At 41.2% G+C, this 24,800-nt stretch overlaps 1 protein-coding gene across 3 annotated transcripts; it reads right to left on the reverse strand.

The window, feature by feature from the left end:
* Positions 1 to 30: 30 nt before the first annotated feature.
* si:ch211-257p13.3 (kinesin-like protein KIFC3) lies at positions 31 to 24,306 on the reverse strand. Of its 3 annotated transcripts, none has more exons than XM_047360795.1 (22): positions 24,181 to 24,306; positions 23,976 to 24,087; positions 22,390 to 23,683; positions 14,651 to 14,776; positions 14,339 to 14,435; positions 14,077 to 14,225; positions 13,732 to 13,984; positions 10,159 to 10,331; positions 9,768 to 9,833; positions 7,290 to 7,427; positions 7,000 to 7,197; positions 6,745 to 6,918; positions 5,990 to 6,137; positions 5,780 to 5,910; positions 5,586 to 5,697; positions 5,331 to 5,512; positions 5,138 to 5,242; positions 2,724 to 2,854; positions 2,525 to 2,645; positions 2,312 to 2,441; positions 1,970 to 2,199; positions 31 to 1,886 (listed from the first exon to the last, which is right to left on the reverse strand). In XM_047360795.1, the coding sequence occupies exons 3-22, from the start codon at positions 22,390 to 22,392 to the stop codon at positions 1,761 to 1,763; spliced, it is 2,793 nt and encodes a 930-aa protein (XP_047216751.1). In that variant the 5' UTR covers positions 22,393 to 23,683; positions 23,976 to 24,087; positions 24,181 to 24,306; the 3' UTR covers positions 31 to 1,760. The 3 variants fall into 3 exon arrangements, with proteins under 3 accessions (XP_047216751.1, XP_047216753.1, XP_047216754.1); XM_047360797.1 differs by having other exon boundaries at positions 23,976 to 24,105; positions 24,181 to 24,296; XM_047360798.1 differs by lacking the exons at positions 22,390 to 23,683; positions 23,976 to 24,087; positions 24,181 to 24,306 and adding an exon at positions 14,981 to 15,358.
* Between the last annotated feature and the right edge of the window lie 494 nt (positions 24,307 to 24,800).

Genomic DNA, 24,800 nt, shown 5'->3' on the forward strand with positions numbered 1-24,800 from the left:
TGTTAGGAATGACCACAATGAGAGAAAAAGACATTTTAATTACACATTTATTCAGAAAATTACCTGAAGATTCACTCTACCATTGAAAGACCTCTAAACCTTCCTGATAGGAACTGCTACATAGTGTTTTGCTACATTAGAATCAAAAGCAAGTTTTGTTTCGGTGCATGAAAAACAGATGAATAAATATAAACAATAAATAACCTGTATTTTGTGAAACATTTACTCATGACCTTTGTTGTAAACTGAAATGATCCTGCTCTTTTACAGTAAAGAGCATCTTCTATCTACTTAGCCCCACACCATCTCCATCAGGAGCTGGTGCACAGTTCATTATGTACAAGGCCACCAGCTCCCCTCAAAACACCTCCAGTCTCACCTCCAAAGGCAAAAATTCAGGGCAAATCTAAGCATTCAGACACTGCTGTTTGAAAATTCACAAAAACATAAATATGGGTCTTAAATGTTCTTGCAGCTCATAATTTAGCCGTTTCTACAAATTACAACCTCAAAATATGTCACAGCAATGACGCTCACAAACTACAGGCATTTATAGCAGGAATGGTGAAAATGGCTCCATAAAGTAAAGTGCTGACATTGTGACTCCACGGTTTACCATGAGGCAGCTCTAAACAGTGTGATGATCACCGAGGTTGGGATTTATTCCAGAGTCTCCTATACATCGAAATGAAACAGTGGTTCAAGGAAGCAACAGGTTTTTCAGCTGAGGGTCAGAGGATGTAGTGGCCCTCAGACAGGCAGAATAAATATTCCTGAAGGCATGCAGATGAACTAATAATAAAGGGTAATTACTGAACATGGCGGAGAGGATCGATCCTTGTCCTCAAACTGCAGACCTCCACAGATTTAGCCCTTAATCGGGTTGGTAGCTGATCCTGTTGATACTATAGTGTTAAAACTGGCTATCAGGGTGAAGGACATAATGCTTTAGAAAAAGTATTCATAACCCTTGAAGTTTTTCACATTGGAACCACAGATAACATATTTTATTTGAGTTTTTTTGTGATAAACACAAAGTAGTGCATCATTTTGAAGTGACAACACAACTGCAAACCTACCAGGATATGACTGTTCAGCTAAACTGCCAGGCGGTCAAAGAGAGTACTAATGAAAGAAGCAGCCAAGAGGCCCAAAGTAATTTGGGAGGGGCTGCAGAGATCCACAGCTCAGGTGGGATAATCTGTCGACAGAACAACTATTGGTTTAAGCCTGGCAAGAAGAAAAGCATAAGAATTGCTGCTTGCAGTTTGCCAAAAGCCACAGGGGACACATCAGCAAACATGTCGAAGATGGTTTAGACTGATGATTCCAAAGATAAATGTGTTGCAAAAAATGAACAGTGCACTTCACCTAGAATACACAACTCCCACAGTGGCACATGGTGGAGGTAGCATTGTGCTGTGAGGGGTGTTTTTGTTCAGCATAGACAAGGAAGCTGTTCAAAGGTGATGAGAAGATATATGCAGTTAAATACAGGCCCAACCTGTATTTAACAAGTTGGGCTTGTATTTACCAACTAAACACACATTCATGACCCACAATTCAGCATTCATTTGTAAACATAGTTGTACAAAAAATTAATAATTTGCAGGCCCACTTTTCAATCATGCCCAACTTTGTGTTAGTCTATCAAATAAAACCCCAATAAACGTTTTAAGGTGACACAAGGTGAAATAGCTAAAGGGGTGTGAATACTTTCCCAGATGCTGTAACAGGACTCCCTGATGTGTTCAAGGCCCTCAGTCACACAGACCACCACCAGATTCAATCTTCCTGGCTGCTGGACCCAGCTCCACCTTGCAAACCCTCTGAGCAAACTTCAGAGAGCATAACGTCTCGCCCAGATTTCTCTCCAGAGCAGACACCTTTAGTGGAATCATTTAACACAATTAGTATCAGTGTGCAGAATTGGTGTTCAGTGCATATTTGGCTATTGGATTAATCCTACCTGTACCACCATGACGGTCTTGCTGCCTTTGCCCAGGGAGTCCTGTAATAAGTACGTGAGGCGAGAGTTCCTGAAGGGGATGTGAGTGTGCCGACCCCGAAGAGCCTGAATGACGTCCCCGAGTGCCAGCAGGGAGCGGTTGATGTTCTGGGCCTCCTTCAGCCTCTCTCCTTCAGCACCAGACTTCCAGACCCTCTCAGAGCCAGCCAAGTCCACCAGGTTCATCTTACCTGAGGAACGAAGGGTGAATTCACAGAAATTATGAAACCATAACCTTGGAGTGAGCTTTGAAAGAGATAACTGCTGGGAGTTTACACTGAGAATAAAAAAAGCACAACTGACCAGTGGTTTTAGACCCAGAAGCCAGGTCAGTACCCTGGACGGTGATACACAGAAGAGCGTGGGAGCGTGAGCTGTGCTGGTTCATCTGAGTACCAAAAGTGACCCTATTCCTTCGAGCTGTGGCTAAAATCTTAAAAAAAACAAATAAAAAAATGTATTAGCATCAGTAATGTTTTACTGAAAGGTGATAAAAACAGTAAGAGATCGTATCACCTTCTTGATGTGCTGAAAGCTCCTAACTTCTATAACCCTGAGGCCTGGTACATGCAGCTGACCTGTTCCATCTGGGTTGATCTTTATGTCCAGCTTCTCTCCATCCTTACTCAGCAGATCTCTGAAAACCAAATTACGCGTCAAATCAGTTGGTAACAACATTTATTTGTTCAAACTGGGTTAAATGTTACCTCTGTACCTCAGAACCTCGTTGTAAATCTCCACCGAGCTGACTGTGACTGTGTAAGACCACATGTCCTTCCTCTCTTCGATCTCACTAAAGAGATGTTTCAGAGCTCGCTGGTTAATTCCTGGGTTTTCCACGCTGCCCTAGATAACAAACCAGTAAGGTGCATCTGAAACACTGTAGTCATGGGGACCTTAACGAGAGGCACTTACTTTCATGGGTGGGCGAGGACATCAAGTTCACCTTAAATACTGAGCAGGTTTAGATTTTTAAAAGAGCAACTTCAGGAATGTTATTCATTTATAAATTCAGTTATTGTGTTTGCAAGGGCAAATATGCACTGTAGTTTATAAGTAGAACATGGGCACAAAACTGTAAAATGGTACAGTTTAAGTTTAAGAAGTATTTCATTGTGGCTTCACAAATTAAGGATTTTTTTATTTGCTCATTTTAGATTTAAAAAAATTCCCCCAAAAAAGTCTTCTTAAAAAAAATATATTTAAGCCTTTTTGAGCAAAAGCAAGGTTATATAGCGGTTAAATAGGGTAAAAGAAATATATATATTGCCAAAAGTACTGGGTCATCCAGCAACTAGGAATACAGATTGCTTTAACAAACATTTGTGAACGAATGGGTCACCATCAGGAGCTTTGAGTTTTAGGTACCATGATAGGATGTCACCTGTGCAATAAGTCCAGTTGTGAAATTTCCTCAGTTCTAAATATTAGACAGTCAACTATTTGTGGTACTATGAGAAAGTGGAAAAAGTTAGGAATGACAGCAACGTGGCCAAAAAGTGGTAGTTCCCTTTTAAATTACAGAACAGGGTCAGTGGAGGTTGAGGTGCCGAATGCGAAGAGTCAATAGCCTCAGACAGAGTTTAGAACTTCACCGAATTGTTTTCTGTGGTCTGGTAGCTGCATACAAGTCTTACTTTAGCAAGTGCAATGCAAACTCCTGGTTCCTGTGGGACCAATTTGGGCCCCGCAGTCCTGATCTGACCTGACAGAACACCTGTGGGATGATTTAAAGCAGAGATTGTTAGCTGGCCCTCTCATCCAACAGTAGCATCTGACCTCAGTAATGCACATCTGGGAGGTATGGTTAAAAAGACTCCAATAAACATAATTTTAGAAGAATGTTTGTCTTTTTTGGAAAGTTGTCCAAAAAGCTTTAAAGCTGTTACAGCTACAAAGAGTAGGCCAACACCATATTAAACTCTATGGATAAAGACAGGGTGTAAGTTAACTCTAAGAACCTGTTCTCAAATTGTGCCATTTTCAGAGAAAATATGCACGTTCTCGTGTAAACGAACAGTAGAAACACATCTTAAATTTTCAGTTTTTAACCAAGAACGTTGTGTAAACAGGGCTTATTTCAAAGGTCTGAAGGCAGATGAGCAATTCTTTTTGGGAATGTATTATAGACAAGTATGGTTTAAACCATGAAACTATCCCTCCTGATCAAAGTAAAGATTTTGCTCAAAATCAGCTAAAACAAAATGAACAAAAAATGTTTTCCTTTCCCCCTAAAAATAATCATATTTTGAGTGCACTTTTTACTGTCTTACAAAAAGTTAAAATATAGTTCAAGTCAAAAAACTGGTACATTTGAAATCTAATTTTAAATATATTGTGGTAAATGTTTATCAATGGATAGGTTGAAAGATTTATTTAAAATTTTTCATCCTATCAAACAAATTTTAATTTTAATTTGATGCCATCTTTGTAGGCCTACTTGTTGCCTTAAAATCTGCATAAACAAGTACTTTTCTAACAAAAAGAATACATAAACTCCAAGTTCACATATAGGATGAACATATTGATCACGTCTGGGCAGTTAGGTTTTAGATTTACAGGGACCCACCTGCTTTATTTCACAATGTGTTTGGTTCTCTGTGGACCAGGAGAACCTGTTCCCATTTACAAAAAAAACCCTAAAAATATAGATATCAAAAGAATCTGTTTAAACTCCTTAACTTGTTGCAAAATTAATATGTAAATTGTAACCTGACTCTAGCCTGATGAACAGTTCCCCATATCAATAATATTTTTCTTACTTTACTCCATTATTAACTATTTTTCATGACTCTGGTGAAAAACAAATGCAGCAGAAATGGGAAATGACAAAACTTTTAATCATTATTATTAGTTTAAATACTATTATTATTAATGTATTATTCACCAGTCTTGTAAAGAAAACCTGCCTTCACATGGTAATGGCAACCAGACCCACCACTCTGTTTGCTTATACTGTTGGAACTGGACACAACAATAAATAATATATGTTTTTAAGTAAAAACAAATGTAGACAGCAATTATATTACATACATCTAATTAGAAAACTTGTATTATTTTTATTAATTAGCCTAAAAAGTTACCTTTGCCTCCATGTAGTTGTAGCCATACTATAAAACTAGTGTTTACCTCCATGGTGTAGGTTTTTCCAGAGCCTGTCTGCCCATATGCAAATATGCAGATATGGTAGCCATCAATGCAGGATGTCACAAGAGGTTCAATCTCCTGAAAGACCTGTTTAAACCAAATCAGCAGTGAGGTGGAGCTTCAGGGCTCATGTTATGATAACGTGTCCTCTTCAAGCACTTGTCTTTTTCACTACCTCTTCCTGTGTGGCATGTGGCTGGAAGACCTTGTCCAGCTCAAAGCTGCGATTCTTTCCCTTGTTCATTACAGTGAGGGAAGACTCATTGTTGGGGTCCGTCGTCACAACAACAGACTGACCTTCCTCATGCTGGTCCTCCTTCAGTACAGGCTTGACCCGGCACAGCACACGGATGTTGCCTAAAACAGAGGGATGGCTCAGTAAGTGAGCAATTTTACTGTATTTACTGAAGCAAATGTGACCCTTTGACACCTTTCAGCTCCACCAGCTGCTCATGCAACTTCCTACGCAGGGCCACTTCTTTCCTGTATTTCTCCAGAAGATCTTTGTTGGCTTCAGACATCTCACTGATAGCTGCCGAAATCTACTCAAGACAAAACACACCTTTAAATCTCAGAAATCTGATGTTTCTTTCCACCAAATAAAGGATTTAAGATTTGACTTACCTGCTTTTTGGCTTCAGTTATAGCTGCACCATAAAACTCGGAGAAGTTTCTAACCTGACTCCTCAGACTGGCGTAGTCTGTCTTCATGGAGCGCAAGGTTGGAGGGAGAGCTGTTAGACGCTTCTGCAAAGCTGAAAGAGAAAATAAAGCGTGAAGAAATATTGTCTGATTAAGTGGAGCGTCTTGTTAGCAGAAACAGAAGCGACTCACTGAAGAATTGGTCCTGTAGGTTCTGAAAGTGTTCAGCAGAACAGCTGGCAGCAGCCTTCACAGCCTCTTCTTTCCTCTCCTCCAAGTGGCCGATCTCCTTCAGCAGCTCCTCCCGAAGTTTCCCAATTTCTCGTTCATATGCTGCAATCTTTAAAATGTTTCAGCAGTTCAACAGGGGACATATCATGCAAAATCCACTTTTTAAGCTCATAAATACATTTTCTTGTGTACTTGGAGTCTGTGGAAGTGCCGAAAAGTTGAATATAGTCTCTCTAGGTGCTGCGTAGATATCTTTATATTCTGTTTGAGTCATATTTTTCAGTTTGTTCACTTTTCTCTGTCTTCTGTTTCTGTTTCCAACAGTTATGTCCCAGTATTTGCTGCAGAACAGCAAAACAAAGTTATGGACTTTCGGCTAACCAATTTGTATGTATGCCATTTTTTATTTCCTGCTGCAATGTTGTAGTCCAAGCTCAACTATGCCGAAGCTGCAAGTTGATAAGTCTAAATGTTCGATTTTTGGGTGTGTTAAGCCACACAAACCCTTGCAAATCCATCTCACATTTTGGTCATTCTAATACAATAAACTTCAATGAATTTTACTGGGATTTCATGTGATGAAGACATAAATTAAAATTCACTTCACAATAATGCACTACTTTTTAAGTTTGGACTTTGACTGAGCCATTCTACTTAAAGGTAAGCCTCTGTCCCTGTGTTTTGGAGCCTCCTTCCAATGGATTTAACAGACTTACCTTGTGCTGCAGGTTGCAGCTATATTCATCTGACTTCCTGATCTGTTCCTCCAGGTGTTTGCACCTCTCATTCTGGCTGGACAGCCTTTCAGATAGCACCTCATTCCTCTGTCTGGCTTTGGTCAGCTGCCTCACTGTGGCTGGCGATTCCACCTCCACTGTCTGTGTGACATACTGGCAGAGAAGATTTACATCTTTTCAGGATCATATAAATACACCTTCTCAATCTATCAACAGCCTGTAAAGATGGCTTACCTTAACAACTGGCTCCTTGCCTCTTTCTTTATTCAGCTCCAGCTCCAGCTCCCTTACTCTGTCCTCTCGTTGTCTAAGCTCCTCTCCTCTTCTCCACTCCCTCTGTTCACTCTTACTCTCAAGCTGTGAGAGCTGCTCGGCCCGCTGTTGCAGGGAGATCTCCAGCTGTTGAACTCTGCCACGAAGGTTCTCATTCTCCTGCCATGTAAAACAAGGCACAGCGCATGTGGGTGTGAACGTCAGGTTTAACAGCATCTATGTGAGCTTTGAGCTGAACTCAAGCTTCCCACCTTGATCAGCATGGTGCTGGACTGAGATGGGATGGTCGTCAGCTGCTGCAGGAGGCCTTGTGTAACGCTCAGGCTCTGTTTCAGGCTCTCGTTCTCAGCTGACAGACAGAGCACTCGCTTCTCTGAGTCCGTGGCCCCCTGAGGAGACAGAACATAAGATGGAGCTCTGGAATAACAGATCAGAACGAAATGAAAAAAATTAACAAAAGCCTGCATGATTTGTTGGAGCTCATTGGTTTTGCTCATCCTGAGATCTTGTTGGTATAACACCTTGGTAATAAGATACCTCTTTGTAATATATTTAATACCTTTATAAACATTTGGAAAGTAAAAATTGGCTATAACAGTTGTTAATAACGGTGTTTTTTTTTCCAACTAATAACTTATTTATAAATATATATAATTGTGCTCAAGTTTTCAGGGTTAGGAGAATTTGATGTTGCTCAGATGATGTTTAGGGTAAAAAACAATGCGCTTCCATGATGTGTCCAGACGTCGTTTCAGATTAGACTAAATAAATATGACCTTAGAGGAAATTTTATGTTTGTGAAAGCAATAGTGAGAACTAATTCAAAAAGGCATTTTTCAGTTGCCGGCATTAATTTCTGTAAACCATTTAATAATTTATTAAAAACAAGTAAGTTCGCAGAGATTCAAGTTTATATTAAATAGAAAAATAATTAAATCCTATTGAGGCAATGTAGAATTTTCAGTGATGATGTTCTGTATATTTACTCATTTCATTATTTATTTATCTTATTATGATGAGTGTACTCGTCGTCTTCTGCTTTATCCGGGACCGGGTCGTGGGGGCAGCTGACTCAGCAGAGACACCCAGACGTCCCTCTCTCCAGACACCTCCTCCAGCTCCTGCGGGGGGGAGCCCAAGGCGTTCCCAGGCCACCAGAGAGACATAGTCCCTCCAGCGTGTCCTAGGAATGTAGACCAACCGATAAATCGAGAGCTTCTTTTTTTCAGCTCAGCTTTCTCTTCACCACAATGGACCGGCACAGCGCCCCCATTACTGCGGCAGCTGCACCGATCCGTCTGTCGATCTCCCGCTCCATTCTTCCCTCACTCGTGAACAAGACCCCAAGATACTTGAACTCCTCCACTTGAGGCGGGAACTCCCCTCCAACCTGAAGAGGACAAGCCACCCTTTTCCGGTCGAGTACCATGGCCTCGGACTTGGAGGAGCTGATCTTCATCCCAACCGCTTCACACTCGGCTGTGAACCGCCACAGCGCATGCTGTAGGTCTTGGCTAGAGGGGGCCAGCAGGACCACGTCATCTGCAAAAAGAGGAGACGAAATCCACTGGTCCCCAAACCAGACCCCCTCCGGCCCTTGGCTGCACCTAGAAATCTTGTCCATAAAAGTTATGAACAGGACCAGTGACAAAGGGCAGCCCTGCCGGAGTCCAACATGCACCGAGAACAGGTCCGACTTAGTGCCGGCAATGTGGACCAAACTCCTGCTCCACTTGTACAGGGACCGGATGGCCCCTAATAAAGGGCCCACGATTCCATACTGCTGGAGTACCGCCCACAGGGTATCACGGGGGACACAGTCGAATGCCTTCTCCAGGTCCACAAAACACATGTGGACCTGTTGGGGAAACTCCCATGAACCCTCGAGTACCCTGTAGAGGGTATAGAGTTGGTCCAGTGTTCCACGGCCGGGACAAAAACCACACTGCTCCTCCTGAAGCCGAGGTTCGACTATTGGCCAGAGAATCCTTCATGAGGACTAGTAGATCGAGGCGCGTGATGAGTGTGCAGATTATAAACTAACAAACGTATAGTTAACTTACTTTTTCTGGTAAAATTAAAAATAATTAAATAAAAGTTAGATAAAATAAGCATCGCTTCAACCTACTTATTTTCGGTTATTGCGGTTTTATGTTTCATGATGAATTCATTATGTGTTCAATAATTATTTTACTTGCTGTACATGTCACACTGTATGCTAGCATATTGAAAAATGTCTTAGACAGATCCAAACACGAGAAATTGAAGTCGATATTTCAGCTGCTTCCATTCTGAATAATGCATGTCTATTGGGATCAAGGCTGGGAAATTCAGTGTTCTGTCGTGTCGTTCATAATAATGTGTGAAACATGTCCTTCAGTTAAAAGTACATTTATGAGTGTTAAAAAGATCCAAGCCAGCATCAATATTTTGTCAGTAAATAAATCAGGAATAAGTACATGTATGTGAGCTTTTGTTCAGTTTTTCCAGTCATGCACCTTCATCCATATGCATCTGGTCACCGAGCATTTTCATTTCAATTCCTTATATATTATTCTTTAAATTTAAGCAATACTTTTTCTTATTGCAAGCTGTGTTGTACAAGACAAGCTGGGTGCTGCTTGACATTTACAGGGCCATTTTCAATTTGGTCGGTGGGACAGCGCTGCTTTTGCTTGAAAAGTGACAAACATTGAAGAATTACTCCTTCAAAAGCTTGCAGGACTCACAGTGGCTGTTCTCAGTCTTGACAGCTCCTCCTCACGCTCCTCTATGCAGCTCTTGAGTTCATCAATCTGAAAATGTAAAAGCAATTTAAAATCTGGTTTAGTACAACAGAATGACCAATTTATTTTTGTTTCTTTTTATCAGTGGAGGAATGTGAAATTATCTTAACGCCTTTTTATATGGGAATATTTTTCCTACATAAATTAGATAGAACAGGCACCTATGCAAAATGCCATGTGGAAACGCAATTACATTTATGAAGGTCTGCTTTTACAATTCGTAAGTTCATAAGTTTAAATTAATGTTTGACAGAAACAGGAGCAAATGTCATAAAACATGATTGACTAGTTTAATAATTCTTTTAAATGTATTGATTTAAAACTAGCCGTGTACCTGCTGCTGAAAGGCCTGTATTTGAGTATGTCTGTCACTTTCTTTTTGCTCCAGCTGTGAGTGGAGTAGACGGAGATCTCCTTTCAGTTTACTCCTCTCACCCTGCAGCCCATACAGAGACTCCACCAGCCTGTGGACACCAGAAGGACTCCCCACATCACTGCTAGACTCACCTGGAAGACAAAAAATAAGATCAATGACATCCAGCACTATGAACAATTTATTTGCACTGATGTTCTTAGTGAAACCATAGCCCTCTTCAGACAAGGCAAACAATGAAAGTGCAGTGAAAGACTATTTTTGTCATATTAAATACCTAAATGCAGTTTTCAAATTATGACTTCACTGGTTACCCAAAACCAGGCTTGATCATAGACACACTTGTAGAATCAAAAATAAAACATAAAAAAAAAAAAAAAACTCAAATAAAGCCTGTCTGGTAGCGTGAAGTAGGCCAAAAGATCTCAAAATGCAACTCATCATTGCCGGATATCACAAAATTCAAGAACACATGAAAAAAAACATGTCTGTAAAGGGTTACAAAAGCCAGTTGTAAGCCTTAATTATCTCCACATTGTGAAAATGTTCTGAGGTCTGAGTAAACAAAGGCAGAACTATTTGAAAGATTTTTTATGAAACAGAACATGCCAACAGTCAAACATGGAGTTGTTAATTTGATGGTCTGGGGCTGCTGTTCATCTTAAGGACCTGGGAAACTTGCCACAATTGATCAATCCATCAATTCTGCTCTCTACCAGAAAGTCCTGAAGGAGAATTTCCATCCATCAGTTAGTGACCTTAGGCCCCTCCCCACTGTAGTTATGCCGCTGGACACTGATCCAAAGTATACCAGCAAGTCTACCTCTGAATGGGTCACAAAAACAGTATTTTTTGCAGTGGCCTAGTCAAAGTCTAGACCTAAATCTGACATAGATGCTGCAGCAGAACCTTTAACAGGCAGTTTCTGCTTGAAATCTCCTTGAATGTGGCTGAATTAAAACAATTCAGCAAAGAACACTGATGAATTTCCTCCCACAGTGACTGAATGGCAGATATCCTAAATACTTGATTGTTGCATTGTTGCTAAGGGTAGGACAACCAGTTACAATGTTCAGGGGGCAATTACTTTTACACATAGGGTCAGCTTGATTTGGATACATTGTTCCTGTAACAAAACCTGCTCTTTGAATTATTCAAATGATCTTTGTCTTGTATTAAAATGTGATTGATGATCTAACACATTTCTGTCTAACAAGTAAATACTGAAGAATTTTGTTGGGTGAGGGGGTCAAATAATTGTTCCCAACATTGCAGTCAGAGTCATCAGAAGTTTAATTTGTTTTCAAAATGCATTTCACGTCTTGACCATTTCCCACCGCACAAGTAAATCAAAAATTTATGACCACTGAAACGGCACTTATAGAGTTTCTTCACCAACATTTCAATTGCTTCTGTTCTATTTCCCATCCCAAGGCGCACATTTAAAGATTTAAATAAGATTAATGCAACTCAGTTGATCTTTTTAAAACCACCCTGTACTCCATCTCCAGCTGCAGCTGCAGCAGCATGCCAAACAATGTTTCATTTTTCTCTGTCTCCTATTTTCATTCCAGGACTTTATGCTAATTTGATTGACAATGCAAGTCAGGTGTGTCCAACTGGAGAGGTTTATGAAAGAAAAATAAAACACTGATAAAAGGGTGAAAGCTGCAGCCTGCAGAAGGACTGAAACTGGACTGTAAATATTAAAGCACCAGCTTAAAATTCTGTATTGAAATTCTTTTCAACAAATGAAAGCATTTGTTAAACTCTTGATGAACTCAATGTAAACAGCCTAAACAGCTGAATCATGACCATGCTACATATTCATGATGTACAGTATCGCTTGGACCTGCACTTTGCATTGCATCTAAAATAGAGGAGCAACAAACAGAACAGCCTTGTAACCGTCGGGACCGCCGGCTATTTTTAGCCCACCACGTTGACACGTGCTGCCCCAGCATGTGCCAGACCTTGTAACTGCATTTGCACCATTTTAAACAGCGCCAACAGACATGTTTTATTCATGGTGAGACAGCCCTAATCCAGTAACCCTAAAGGAGTCATGAGATCCTCTTCTTAGATTTTCTGGTACTTTGAAAAGAATTTGCTTACTCTGGGAGCTCCTCTAGCTTTCATGCACCTGTTAACAAGCTGCAAGGCAAGGAGTGACACTATACAGGTGCTGCTTATGGTTTCTCCTCTTAGGTCAAACAACCAGCCTGTGGTTACATCTCACTGCAGGTATAGACAACTATAAAAGTGTGGGCAGCGTGTTCTAAAATAGGTGAAAGAACCTCATATGAAACTGATCTATATAAAACTGTGACATTCTTACCAAAATATACTGTATTTTCTGTGGTTTTATGATTATGTAGTTTGATCTAGTTTTCGACTATAGATTGAACATTTGAAGGCTTTCACCACAAATACTTCTTATTTACAGTATGTTACACGTTCTTCTGATAATAAACTAAAGAGAGGTTAGTTCTCTTTATCAACTCTCATGATCAATCCTAATATGACTAGATCAACCTTTTGTGCAATATTCTTATTGCAATATGCAAGACTCTTCTGTACAAACAATCCAACTTTCTTTTAGATATAGTTTGTCATCTATGGAACAATATACTGTATAATGGTCGGTTCTTCTACTTGTTTTTGCAATTCAGTTATTAATTATTACTTGTATAAAATATGCCATTTCTTAAGCAAGCTTTTCCTTGCCTTTTGTGACATCACATTAAGCAACTAACCAGTGTTGAGAACATTCATTTATATTTTTGCTCTTTGGATGGAAGAGTTCAATCAGGAATCTAAACAGATTGCCAAAGTTATAATGACAGTCATCGTTATGGTCACTATTTGCATCAGCAGTATTCCTCATGGAATGGGAATCATCCAAGTCAAATTTTGGCTCAAATACGTGAGGCTGAACCCCTTCAGCTCAGGTAAAAATGTAATGCTTCAGAATCTATGTTGAAATCTGTTTCACCATAACTGGACTAGGTTTTTGTTTTTTACTATTGTTATCTCAAATCTTAAGAGTTCCTAATCATTCTTTTCCTATCTTGACCTGCCAAGCAACTGCAGATGTTATTTAGCTAAACGGTATCATCTGGTACAACCCATCAAATGGCGACATTTATGTTAGAGTTGCACATTGTCTCCTTTTAAATAAAGCCATAGTTCAAAACCAGCTGATTCTTCTGCCTTATGTGATGTCATCGAGTGAAACACACATAAAGGATTAGCTGTTTTTCTTTTTTTCTCCACTATGGTTTTTAAATGTATTTTGTTAAATCCTGCAGTGGAAATCCATACTTCATTAACCAAATGTGTTTTTAATGCCTGTTCTCACTTGTTAGTGAACAAAATCATACTCGTAGATAGTATCTTTAACAAAGCCTATGACCTTTATCTGTATCTGTTTTTCATTATCTCTTCACTGCATGAGAGAGATAGCCCATCTCTGTTACACCTTGTCTTCCCCTCCCCCATCCCATCCCATCCCATCCCACCCCCACACCACACCCACATTTAGTGGGCTGGGACTCTGCTGCTGACTGATGGCCTCCTCCAGACTGCTTATGATGCTATTCTTGTCTCTGATGCGCTGGCGATAGGAGCCCCGCAGAGCCTTCATCTGACGACGGTGCTGGATGCGGTGTCTCTTCAGCTGGACCCGGTACTGGTCGGCCTGCTGCTGCAGCTGCTGGAAGTGGGAGTACTGCTCCAGAAAGCTTAGCAAGTGGGACATCACTGTGACCAGGGGAGACTCCACTAACTGTGTGATGTGGAAGCACACACACACACACTGAAAGTTTATTATCTGCGGACATGAAATTCATCTTAGTCTGTGCACTGTGGCTGAGCTACCTTTCCTGTTGCCTCCAGCTGAACTTGGGAGGCTCTCCTCTTCTCAGCCTCCTGTTTGAAAGACAAAAAAGCTGCCAGAGGAGTGCAGGCAGGTATGTCTGAAGTATCCTGATCTTCGTCACTCAGTTCATCACTGTCACAGCTGCTGCCTGGTCAAACATCATGGGAACAACAGAATAAAGGACTGTTTGCACCAAATATTTAATGCATTAGTAGGAACCTCTCAAGTAGAACAATTATATTTCCTTTGTCTTGAACTTACTTGATTCACTATATCGAGTACAAGATTTTTTTCCTGTTCTGGGGGTATGGCCATCTCTTCTCCTGCTCCCTGTTTCCATGGAAACAGGTCCTGGCTCCTGTGCACAGCATCATATTCAAGGGTCAGACAGAAACAGACAAAACAGACACACACAAATGTATTTACAAAAGAAACACATATTTCAAACCAAGACTTGTGCACAACTACATGCAGTAAAACTTCAATCTTAAATGGCAACTTGTGGCTTGATTGTTGTTTTCAAAGACTTCTGAGCAGGAAATCTGAGGGTGCAAATTATGTGGCTAGACTTACATCTGGGGAAGCTCCACAGGCTCCCTCCAAGGTTTCCCCCTCCTCCTCCTCTTTTCTGAAGACAGTGTAAAAGATGTAGACGAAAAGGGAATAAAAGGCGTACATCTCAACGCCGTCAGAGAGCTCCTGCAAATGACAAATGACCCCACTGAATTACAGTCATCTTTAAACTGACAGAAGGCATAACAATTCCAGGTTTTATCCAAATATACAAGCAAACTGATCTAAATATTCATGTTGAGATCATTTTTTCTTGATGCATCCAAACCTCTCCAGCATTTTTTCTATTTTCATTGCATTCCATCCAACTGAATTCCTTGTCTTCTGTACCTCATCAAATGGCTTCTCCTTTCTGATAATAGGAACCTGTAATTCCAGCCCTTTGTATTCCGATGTCACGCTCCATCTGTGTTGTCAATCCGAACTCCTCCTGTGCATCTCCTTTTCTCACCAGCTGCTAAAGCATCCCTGCACTGCGAGGCTCATTCTGTTCTCCTCATCCTTTCTCCTCCCCTTCCTTCTCTCCTTCTTTCCAGTTTGCTCCATCAAAAAGCTCCATGGAGCATGCTCAGTAAGGCTTCCTGAGCCGCTGCAGTGGTGCAGCTGCAGATGCTGACAGATTTATGGAGAGAGAATGAGGAGACGGAGCTGATGGTGACACCACTGGTCAGAGTCAGAGGAGAAGGAGAGGTGTCTCTTTTCGTTCCTCTGAAAATATAAAATGAACTTGTAAAAGAAATTTCAAGTTGCTGATTTTAAACAATTTAGCAGTGGAATATTGAAACCTACAAAAGGTTATTGGGAAAAAAAAAAAGCCATTTTAAGAATGCAGATTAGACAAACCATTTAATGAGGTAACTATGTATACCCCTTAAACTGTTTTACATATTGTCACACTACATGTGTTTTATTGGGATTTTATATGACAGAGTAGTAAAATGTAAAATGTAAGGAAAACTGCACTGTTTTAAAAAAAATTTTAAATCTAAAAAGGATGGTATTCATATGTATTCTTCCGACTTTACAGCCCTAAATAAAATCCTATGAAGGCAGCTGCTTCTTTTAGTGAATAGATACCACCTGTGTGCAATTGTCTTTTAAAGCAGGGCTTGGTTTTAAAACAATATTCTGACTCTGAACATCTCACTGAGCACTGTTCAATCCTTCATCTGAAAATGGAAACACTATAGCACAACTGCAAACCTACCAAGACATGTCTGTCCACCTAAACTGACAGGTTGGGCAAGGAAGGCACTCAGGGTAGCTACCAAAGGGCCTATGGTAACTGTGGAGGAGCTGTAGAGATCCACAGCTGAAGCTGGAAAATCTGTTCATGGAACAACTATTGGATGCGCACTCTATAAATCTTATCTTTATGCAAGAGAGTAAAAAAGAGAGCTACATACTATAGAAAGAGAAAAATAAGTTATGGTCCTACTTTGTAACAAGCCATGTAGAAAATATGTGAAAGAAGGTGCTCTGGTCAGATAAGACCAAAATTGAACGTTATGACGAACAAGTAAATGCTATGTCTGGTGGAAAACTAACACTGAACATCACTCTGAACACACCATCCCCATGGTAAATATGGGGGTGTGGTTATTCATGTCTTCAGCAGAGACAGGGACACTAATTACAGGTCAGTCCCGAAACAAAACATTAGGCGCTGCAGAAGACGTGGGGCAAGGACAAAGGTTCACCTTCCAGCATGACAACGACCCTAAAAATACGCTGCTCAAAAAATATAAAGGGAACACTTAAACAACACAATATAACTCCAAGTGAATCAAACTTCTGTGAAATCAAACTGTCCACTTAGGAAGCAACACTGATTGACAATCAATTTCACAGCTGTTGTTCAAATGAAATAGACAACAGGGGGAAATCTTTGGCGATTAGCAAGACACTCAATAAAGGAGTGGTTCTGCAGGTGGGGACCACAGACCACTTCTCAGTACCTATGATTTCTGGCTGATGTTTTGGTCACTTTTGAATGTTGGTGGTGCCTTCACACTCGTGGTAGCATGAGACGGACTCTACAACCCACACAAGTGGCTCAGGCAGTGCAGCTCATCCAGGATGGCACATCAATGTGAGTTGTGGCAACAAGGTTTGCTGTGTCTGTCAGCGTAGTGTCCAGAGCCTGGAGGCGCTACCAGGAGACAGGCCAGTACACCAGGAGACGTGGAGGAGGCTGTAGGAGGGCCACAACCCAGCAGCAGGACCGCTACCTCCACCTTTGTGCAAGGAGGAACAGGAGGAGCACTGCCAGAGCCCTGCAAAATGACCTCCAGCAGGCCACAAATGTGCATGTGTCTGCACAAACAGTTAGAAACCGACTCCATGAGGATGGTATGAGGGCCCGACATCCACAAATGGGGGTTGTACTCACAACCCACGCTTGGCATTTGCCAGAGAACACCAGGATTGGCAAATTCCCCACTGGCGCCCTGAGCTCTTCACAGATGAAGGCAGGTTCACACTGAGCACATGTGACAGACGTGACAGAGTCTGGAGACACCGTGGAGAGCGATCTGCTGCCTGCAACATCCTTCAGCATGACCGGTTTGGCAGTGGGTCAGTAATGGTGTGGGGTGGCATTCCTTTGGAGGGCCGCATGGCCCTCCAAAGGAATGCCACCATAGACTGCCACCATAGACTGTCCAGGAGTTGGCGGATGCTTTAGTCCAGCTCTGGGAGGAGATCCCTCAGGAGACCATCCGCCGTCTCATCAGGAGCATGCCAAGGTGTTGTAAGGAGGTCATACAGGCACGTGGAGGCCACACACAATACTGAGCCTCATTTTGACTTGTTTTAAGGACATTACATCAAAGTTGGATCAGCCTCTAGTGTGTTTTTCCACTTTCATTTTGTGTGTGACTCCAAATCCAGGCCTCCATTGGTTAATACATTTGATTTCCATTGATGATTTTTGTGTGATCTTGTTGTCAGCACATTCAACTTTGTACAGAACAAAGTATTCAATGAGAATATTTCATTCATTCAGATCTAGGATGTGTTATTTGAGTGTTCCTTTTGTTATTTTGAGCTGTGTATATCCAGCGCTATAGAGAAAAACCTCTCATAAAAACAATGAACTTTGTGGTTGTATTGTGACAAAATGTGAAAATGTGCAAATAGCGGGATACGTTTGCAAGGTGCCGTATAAAACGAAATTGGTAATAGCAAAGTCTAATCACTTTTTAAATATATACAGGGGTTGGACAATGAAACTGAAACACCTGGTTTTAGACCACAATAATTTATTAGTATGGTGTAGAGCCTCCTTTTGCGGCCAATACAGCGTCAATTCATCTTGGGAATGACATATACAAGTCCTGCACAGTGGTCAGAGGGATTTTAAGCCATTCTTCTTGCAGGATAGTGACCAGGTCACTACATGATACTGGTGGAGGAAAACGTTTCCTGACTCGCTCCTCCAAAACACCCCAAAGTGGCTCAATAATATTTAGATCTGGTGACTGTGCAGGCCATGGGAGATGTTCAACTTCACTTTCAAGTTCATCAAACCAATCTTTCACCAGTCTTGCTGTGTGTATTGGTGCATTGTCATCCTGATACACGGCACCGCCTTCAGGATACAATATTTGAACCATTGGATGTACATGGTCCTCAAGAATGGTTCGGTAGTCCTTGGCAGTGACGCGCCCATCTAGCACAAGTATTGGGCCAAGGGAATGCCATGATATGGCAGCCCAAACCATCACTGATCCACCCCCATGCTTCACTCTGGGCATGCAACAATCTGGGTGGTACGCTTCTTTGGGGCTTCTCCACACCGTAACTCTCCCGGATGTGGGGAAAACAGTAAAGGTGGACTCAGAGAACAATACATGTTTCACATTGTCCACAGCCCAAGATTTGTGCTCCTTGCACCATTGAGACCGACATTTGGCATTGGCATGAGTGACCAAAGGTTTGGCTATAGCAGCCTGGCCGTGTATATTGACCCTGTGGAGCTCCCGACAGACAGTTCTGGTGGAAACAGGAGAGTTGAGATGCATTTAATTCTGCCGTGATTTGGGCAGGCGTGGTTTTATGTTTTTTGGACACAATCCGGGTTAGCACCCGAACATCCCTTTCAGACTGCTTCCTCTTGCGTCCACAGTTAATCCTGTTGGATGTGGTTCGTCCTTCTTGGTGGTATGCTGACATTACCCTGGATACCGTGGCTCTTGATACATCACAAAGACTTGCTGTCTTGGTCACAGATGCGCCAGCAAGACGTGCACCAACAATTTGTCCTCTTTTGAACTCTGGTATGTCACCCATAATGTTGTGTGCATTTCAATATTTTGAGCAAAACTGTGCTCTTACCCTGCTAATTGAACCTTCACACTCTGCTCTTACTGGTGCAATGTGCACTCAATGAAGACTGGCTACCAGGCTGGTCCAATTTAGCCATGAAACCTCCCACACTAAAATGACAGGTGTTTCAGTTTCATTGTCCAACCCCTGTACATTTCAAATAGAAAAAAGAAGAAACAAAACAAACAGGCAACTCTATATACAACTTTTAGGACTCATGTGGCACCAAAACTGCTTAAAATAAAAACTTTACATCACTCCCTTCAGAGTTTGGATTGGAGCCACAGTTATTTTACATATACTGCAGTGAACTAGTTGAGGCAGCTTCTTGCTCTCCTGAAACCCAGGGAGACAATCTGGATTAGCCGCTATAGTTCACTGTGAAAGAGAGATGTGATAAGCATCAAACTCTGACAAAGTTTGAATTGGGCCAAGAGCTTGAACCACTGCAGATATTTTTAACGGGGATACTGCTGAGGCTGCAGACCAAAGATTTCCTAAACTCTTGAAGCCAAGAGTGTTTTTGCTTACCTCATTGCCTATCACAGAAAAACAAAGCAGGGAAAACAGAAAAAGCCTTAAAAACACAAACCCGATAAGAATAAAGCAAAACAAACACATGGAAACTTATAAAACACAAGTATCAGTTTGAACATGATAGTAAAATCCTTTCATGACTTTTATCCAGGCACCTACTTATCATTGCACTAAAATGACTGAGAATTTGAACTCACAGCTGGGAATTATCACAGTATCTCTGTTTTCAGTAATTGTATGCTTTTATTAAATCACAGCTCATTTGATGTTAAAATAAAGTTTGATTTAGTTTTTGTAAATTTCAGTCAAAATTTCAAATGTCACAGAACACAGACTCATTTTTTTCTCCTCATAAGGGAAAGGAATGGGAATACTGGTATCAAAACAATGGAGGAGATTGCTTTCCAACTGACTTACTAGTTTCTTAAAATGTTTAAACGATTAATTAAGCAGCAAAATATGAGTCAGACGTACTTATTTAGTTTTAGCACCTGCAATACTGTGAAAAGCTTTAGAGCAAACCTGATTTCCTTATATTTTGCCACCAAGGGATCAAACGTTCGTCTAATCTTTTAAGGTGGTCTTGATCAGTAGATCTCAGAATTTCTCAAAGATCTTTCTGCTTTTTCTTAGATTAGAAATTCCTAATTTCTGTTTCCATATATGAGAAGATCAATTAAATTATACTTCATAAAATAAAACATAGAGAAGTGAGAGAAGTTGATAGGAATAAATACAATCTATAATTTTAAAAAACAAAATGAAATACAGAAGTAGAAAAAAACCCAATAAAATAAATGTAAAACAAGTACAAAAAATATAATTAGGGATATCAAGCTCCACCTGAGTCAAAAGCCACAGAGTAAATCTTTAAGAGTTTCAAACACGTTCCACAGAATACAACCAGCAACATCCGCAAAGGTGAGATAACCTCTGCTTTTCAATATTCACATCTTGGAAACTTTGTGATGTAACAGACCTTGCAAAGAAGTTGGGACCAGACTATTAAGATCAACAATAACATGTTAGAATCAGTCTTGTAACAAAATGGAAGCCAGTGGACTGAGGCCAACACTGGAGTTGGCCTCTATCCATCTCAGTAACTTCGGCCGGCCTAAGTGATGAACGAATCCAACTCTTGAGTCCTCTGAGTGTGACAGTTGGATTGCGGAGATCCTCAATATAATAATAATGTCCTCAGTTGAGGTCAGCATCTCCCCAAACACACTGTAAAGTGTTGGTGAGGCACTGCTTTCCTCTCCTGAAGTGATGGACGGTTTGCCAGAATGGCTTCAAGGTTGACTGATAGTCCTCCATGGACTCACTGAACTCAGGCCCGAGTTTTTGCCTCTGCTACTGCCCAGACTACAGCAAGCTTGGGCTCACAGTACCTGTCAGCTGCCTTAGGAGTCCCACAAGCCCGCCTGGCCTGATATGACTCCTTCTTCAACATTCCTTATTGCAGGTGTCCACCACAGGGTTTGGGGATTGCCACTGCAACAGGCACCGCATACCTTATGGCCACAGCTAAGGAGTGGTTGCATCGACAATAGAGGCAGAGAACATGGTCCATTCGGATCCATGTTGCTAGCCTCCAGGTCCAGACAAAGCTCTCCCAGAGATGGAAGTTGAATATGTCTCTGACCAGACGTTCCCAGCAGACCCTCACTATACGTTTGGGCCTGCCAAGTCTGTCCAACATCCTCCTCTTCAAGCAAATCTAGCTCACCACCAGGTGAGACAGCTCTTGACCTTCCTAAATTTTTATTACAGAAACAGGATTTTACAATAAAGTAATTGAAAAATGCCTGGTTTGACAACTTATTTGCTTATGAAAGTTTGAAAAGCAATCAACATCATGGTTTCAACAAAGGAAGTTTAATTAAAAGACGTTAAAAGCTCTAGCCCCTGAGCTGTCTTAAATAACCAACCTCATAAATTAGATGACTTCTGTTTTACTTTATTAAGGACAATTTAATTCAACCATAATTTGATATTATTGAGACAGAGTAATAAAAGCTTCAAAGAATCCCTTCCTTTAATTTTTTTTGCACAAAAATCTAAATGTGATCTGTACAACAGTGAAATTGGATATCATACATCATATCCAAAAGCAAAAACAGCATGGGGGTTAGAATGGTGCCCTGTGGAATTACATATGCAAGCAGTGCTGCAGGTAACAAATGTTCCCCCACGTAAAGCAAAAAACTGTTGTCAGATCTAAAGCACAGCAGCCTGTGATACCAACATACTGCTCAATGTGTGGCAAAAGAATGTTGTAATCTTTGGTCTAAAAGCACCACTCAGACCCACAAGAACCACCAATGCAGAGATTCCTGGATCAACAGTTCAAAGGTCATTTTAAACTCTCAAAAGGGAGCATTTAAGGTCTATAACACTGCAGAAAGCTTCACTAAAAGTTGTCATCATCCTCCAAAATCATTTTCCTCTAAGCACCCCCTTGCAAAGTAAATGTCTAAAACTCACAGATATTTGATTGTTCAACTTGCATATTGTTTTACATAATATTTTCAGTCGAGTTAGGTTGTTATTTTATCTCTGTTTTACCTTATGTCTTCTTTTTCTTTCGGCTTTTCCCTTTCAGGGGTTGCAACACAGGGTCGTCTGTCTCCATCTAACCCCATCTTCTGCATCTTCCTTCTCTCAAACTCAGTATCTTCATGTCCTCTTTCACTCCATCCATAAATCTCCTCTTCCCCCTCTGTACATGTCTAAACCATCTCAGTCTGGCCTATCTGGCTTTATCTTCAACACATCTAACATGAGCTGTCCCTCTGATGTTCTCATTCCTGATCCTACCCATCATCATCACTCCCAGAGACAAGGTTTCTTCACCTCTTTTCCAAACTCACCATTGCTCTGGACCAGGGGTGTCAAACTCCAGTCCCAGATGACCGGTTTCCTGCAACTTTTAGATGTGTTCCAAATCCAACACACCTGAATCAAATGACTAAATTATCTCCTCATGCACTCAAGTTCTACAGAGTCTGGCTAATTACCTAATTATGTGATTCAGGTGTGTTGACAGAAAGACACATCTAAAGGTTGCAGGACTCCAGCCGTTGAGGAATGGATTTTGATCCCAAGTACTTAAAATCCTCCACCTTCTTTACCTCTGTTGCCTGTAACCCCATGGCTCCCTCTCATTCACACACGTATTCTGTCTTGCTCCGGCTAACTTTCATTCCTCTCCTTATCGGAGCAAACCTGAATTTCTCTAGATTTTCCTCCACAGATCATTATTTCATCAGTAAACATCATAGACCAAGGTGATTCCTGTCTAACCTTATTTGTCAACCTGTCCATCACCACAGCAAACAAAAAGGGGCTCAGAACCGATCCGTGATGTAGTCCCACTTCCACCTTGAACTCCCAACAAACCCACAGCACATTGTCTTACAGCTCTCATACATGTCCTGCACCACTTTAAAATCCTTCTCCGCTACTCCCAACCTCCTCATCCAATACTCCTCTCTTTGCACCCTGCCATATGCTTTCTCTAGATCTACAAAAACACAATGCAGCTCCCTCTGACCTTCTCTATACTTGACAATCAACACCCTCAAAAGCAAATATTGCATCTGTAGTTACTTTCTCTAATAAATACATTATTGCACAGATATTACAGATAATCAGAGATTTATACATTTATTGCTCAGTCACATCCAACAGAAACTTGTTAAGACCTTGTGTTGAAAACCAACAACCTATTGACAACGACCATTTTATAAGTCCTTCTGTAGCAGGTGGAGAAATCAGAGGCGCAACAGTGTGGGCTCTCTCTGTCAGCAGTAACGGAAGACTGAGGGCCACGCCACCTGCGGCCCCTAAGCCATTCCCTGTGAACAGACACACAGTTAAGCAGCAGGACAGAGAAGACAGACCAAGGCAGCGAGTCAGGATATTGAGCGTATCTGCTGAGAACCAGTCTGAGAGTCCAAGCAGCAAACAGGAACCGGTCAGGAGAACACGAGCCGTGTTGTGGTCCTGACTGAGCCAGAGGAGGTCAAAGGAAACTAGAGCCGGAGCCAGAACCTCTCCGGTCCACTCTGCTTCTCTCTGAAAGGAAGACATGGAGACATGGAGGACGGAAAGAGCTGCAGAGAATCCCAGCAGGAAGAAGCCAACTGAGGGTCCCCTGTGGTCCTTCAGGGAGATACAGAGAGAGACAGCATGCACATTTATGGTATGAAGTGGGTATAAATGTGTAACGGCACAATGTGTGTCGGGAAAGTAACAGTGAACAAATAGTTACAACTTAGTTTTTAAGTTTTAAAAAGCAGGTCTCACCTACAAATTCCTTGCAATTACTTGAAAGAACGCGTTTGGTATCATTTTAGCGAGTAATATTACGTGCAATTATTAACGGAACCTAATAATAATTATAATTAATATTATCCTATGTTTCATTGCATTTAGTCTAGAAACTGATACCTACCCTAAAAAGTTTGTAGGAGGACTGCAGGGCTGTTGCACACAAAATAATGTTGGAACCAGATGTGAACCACTCCGTTACACAGGACGCCATTGAGCCAGATGCAAACTGACGGCTGAAAACACACGACAATCTGCCAAGTGCCAACACACAAGTAACATCAGAGAAAATCTAAATTACGCATTTCACGTGTGTTATTAAAACATACTAGGATGTGACCAAATAAGGCGTCCTTGTTGATAATAACAGAGGATGCAAGAGCAAACTTTAAGCAACAGTCATCCGGCAGGAACAATCAACGGCTTGTTTTTACACGTGACCAGGTTCCATGTCCAGTGCGCAGGCTCTAAAAGAATGCGTTCAATGTGGCTCGTAAACTCTAAACTCTACCAACATCATTTTTCACTTTACACATAAGGGATTGGACATAATCAACCGCCATAGTAACTCAGGTAGGCTCAAGAAAATATCCCAGACCATTACACGTCCATCACCAGCCTGCACCGATAATAGAAGGCAATGTGGAGCCATGGTTTTATGTTGCTTACACCAAATTCTGACCTTGAAGGTGATGAAATTGTAACTCCTTTGATCAGGCACCACTTTCTAATCTGTGATCGGTGAGCCTGTGGAAATTGTGGCCTTGGTTTCTTGTTTCTTGCTGACTCGAGTTTGTGTGGTGTGGTCATTTATTTGCTGTAACCCATGGACTTTAGGGTTCATTGTGTTGTGCATTTAGAGATGGCATTTAACCTATTATCTTCAGAGCTTTGACACAAACAAGGTATTTTTGACACTACTGCAACTCATTGGATATTTTCTCATTTT

Source organism: Girardinichthys multiradiatus, chromosome 3 (assembly GCF_021462225.1).
Source record: "Girardinichthys multiradiatus isolate DD_20200921_A chromosome 3, DD_fGirMul_XY1, whole genome shotgun sequence".
NCBI lineage: Eukaryota > Metazoa > Chordata > Actinopteri > Cyprinodontiformes > Goodeidae > Girardinichthys > Girardinichthys multiradiatus.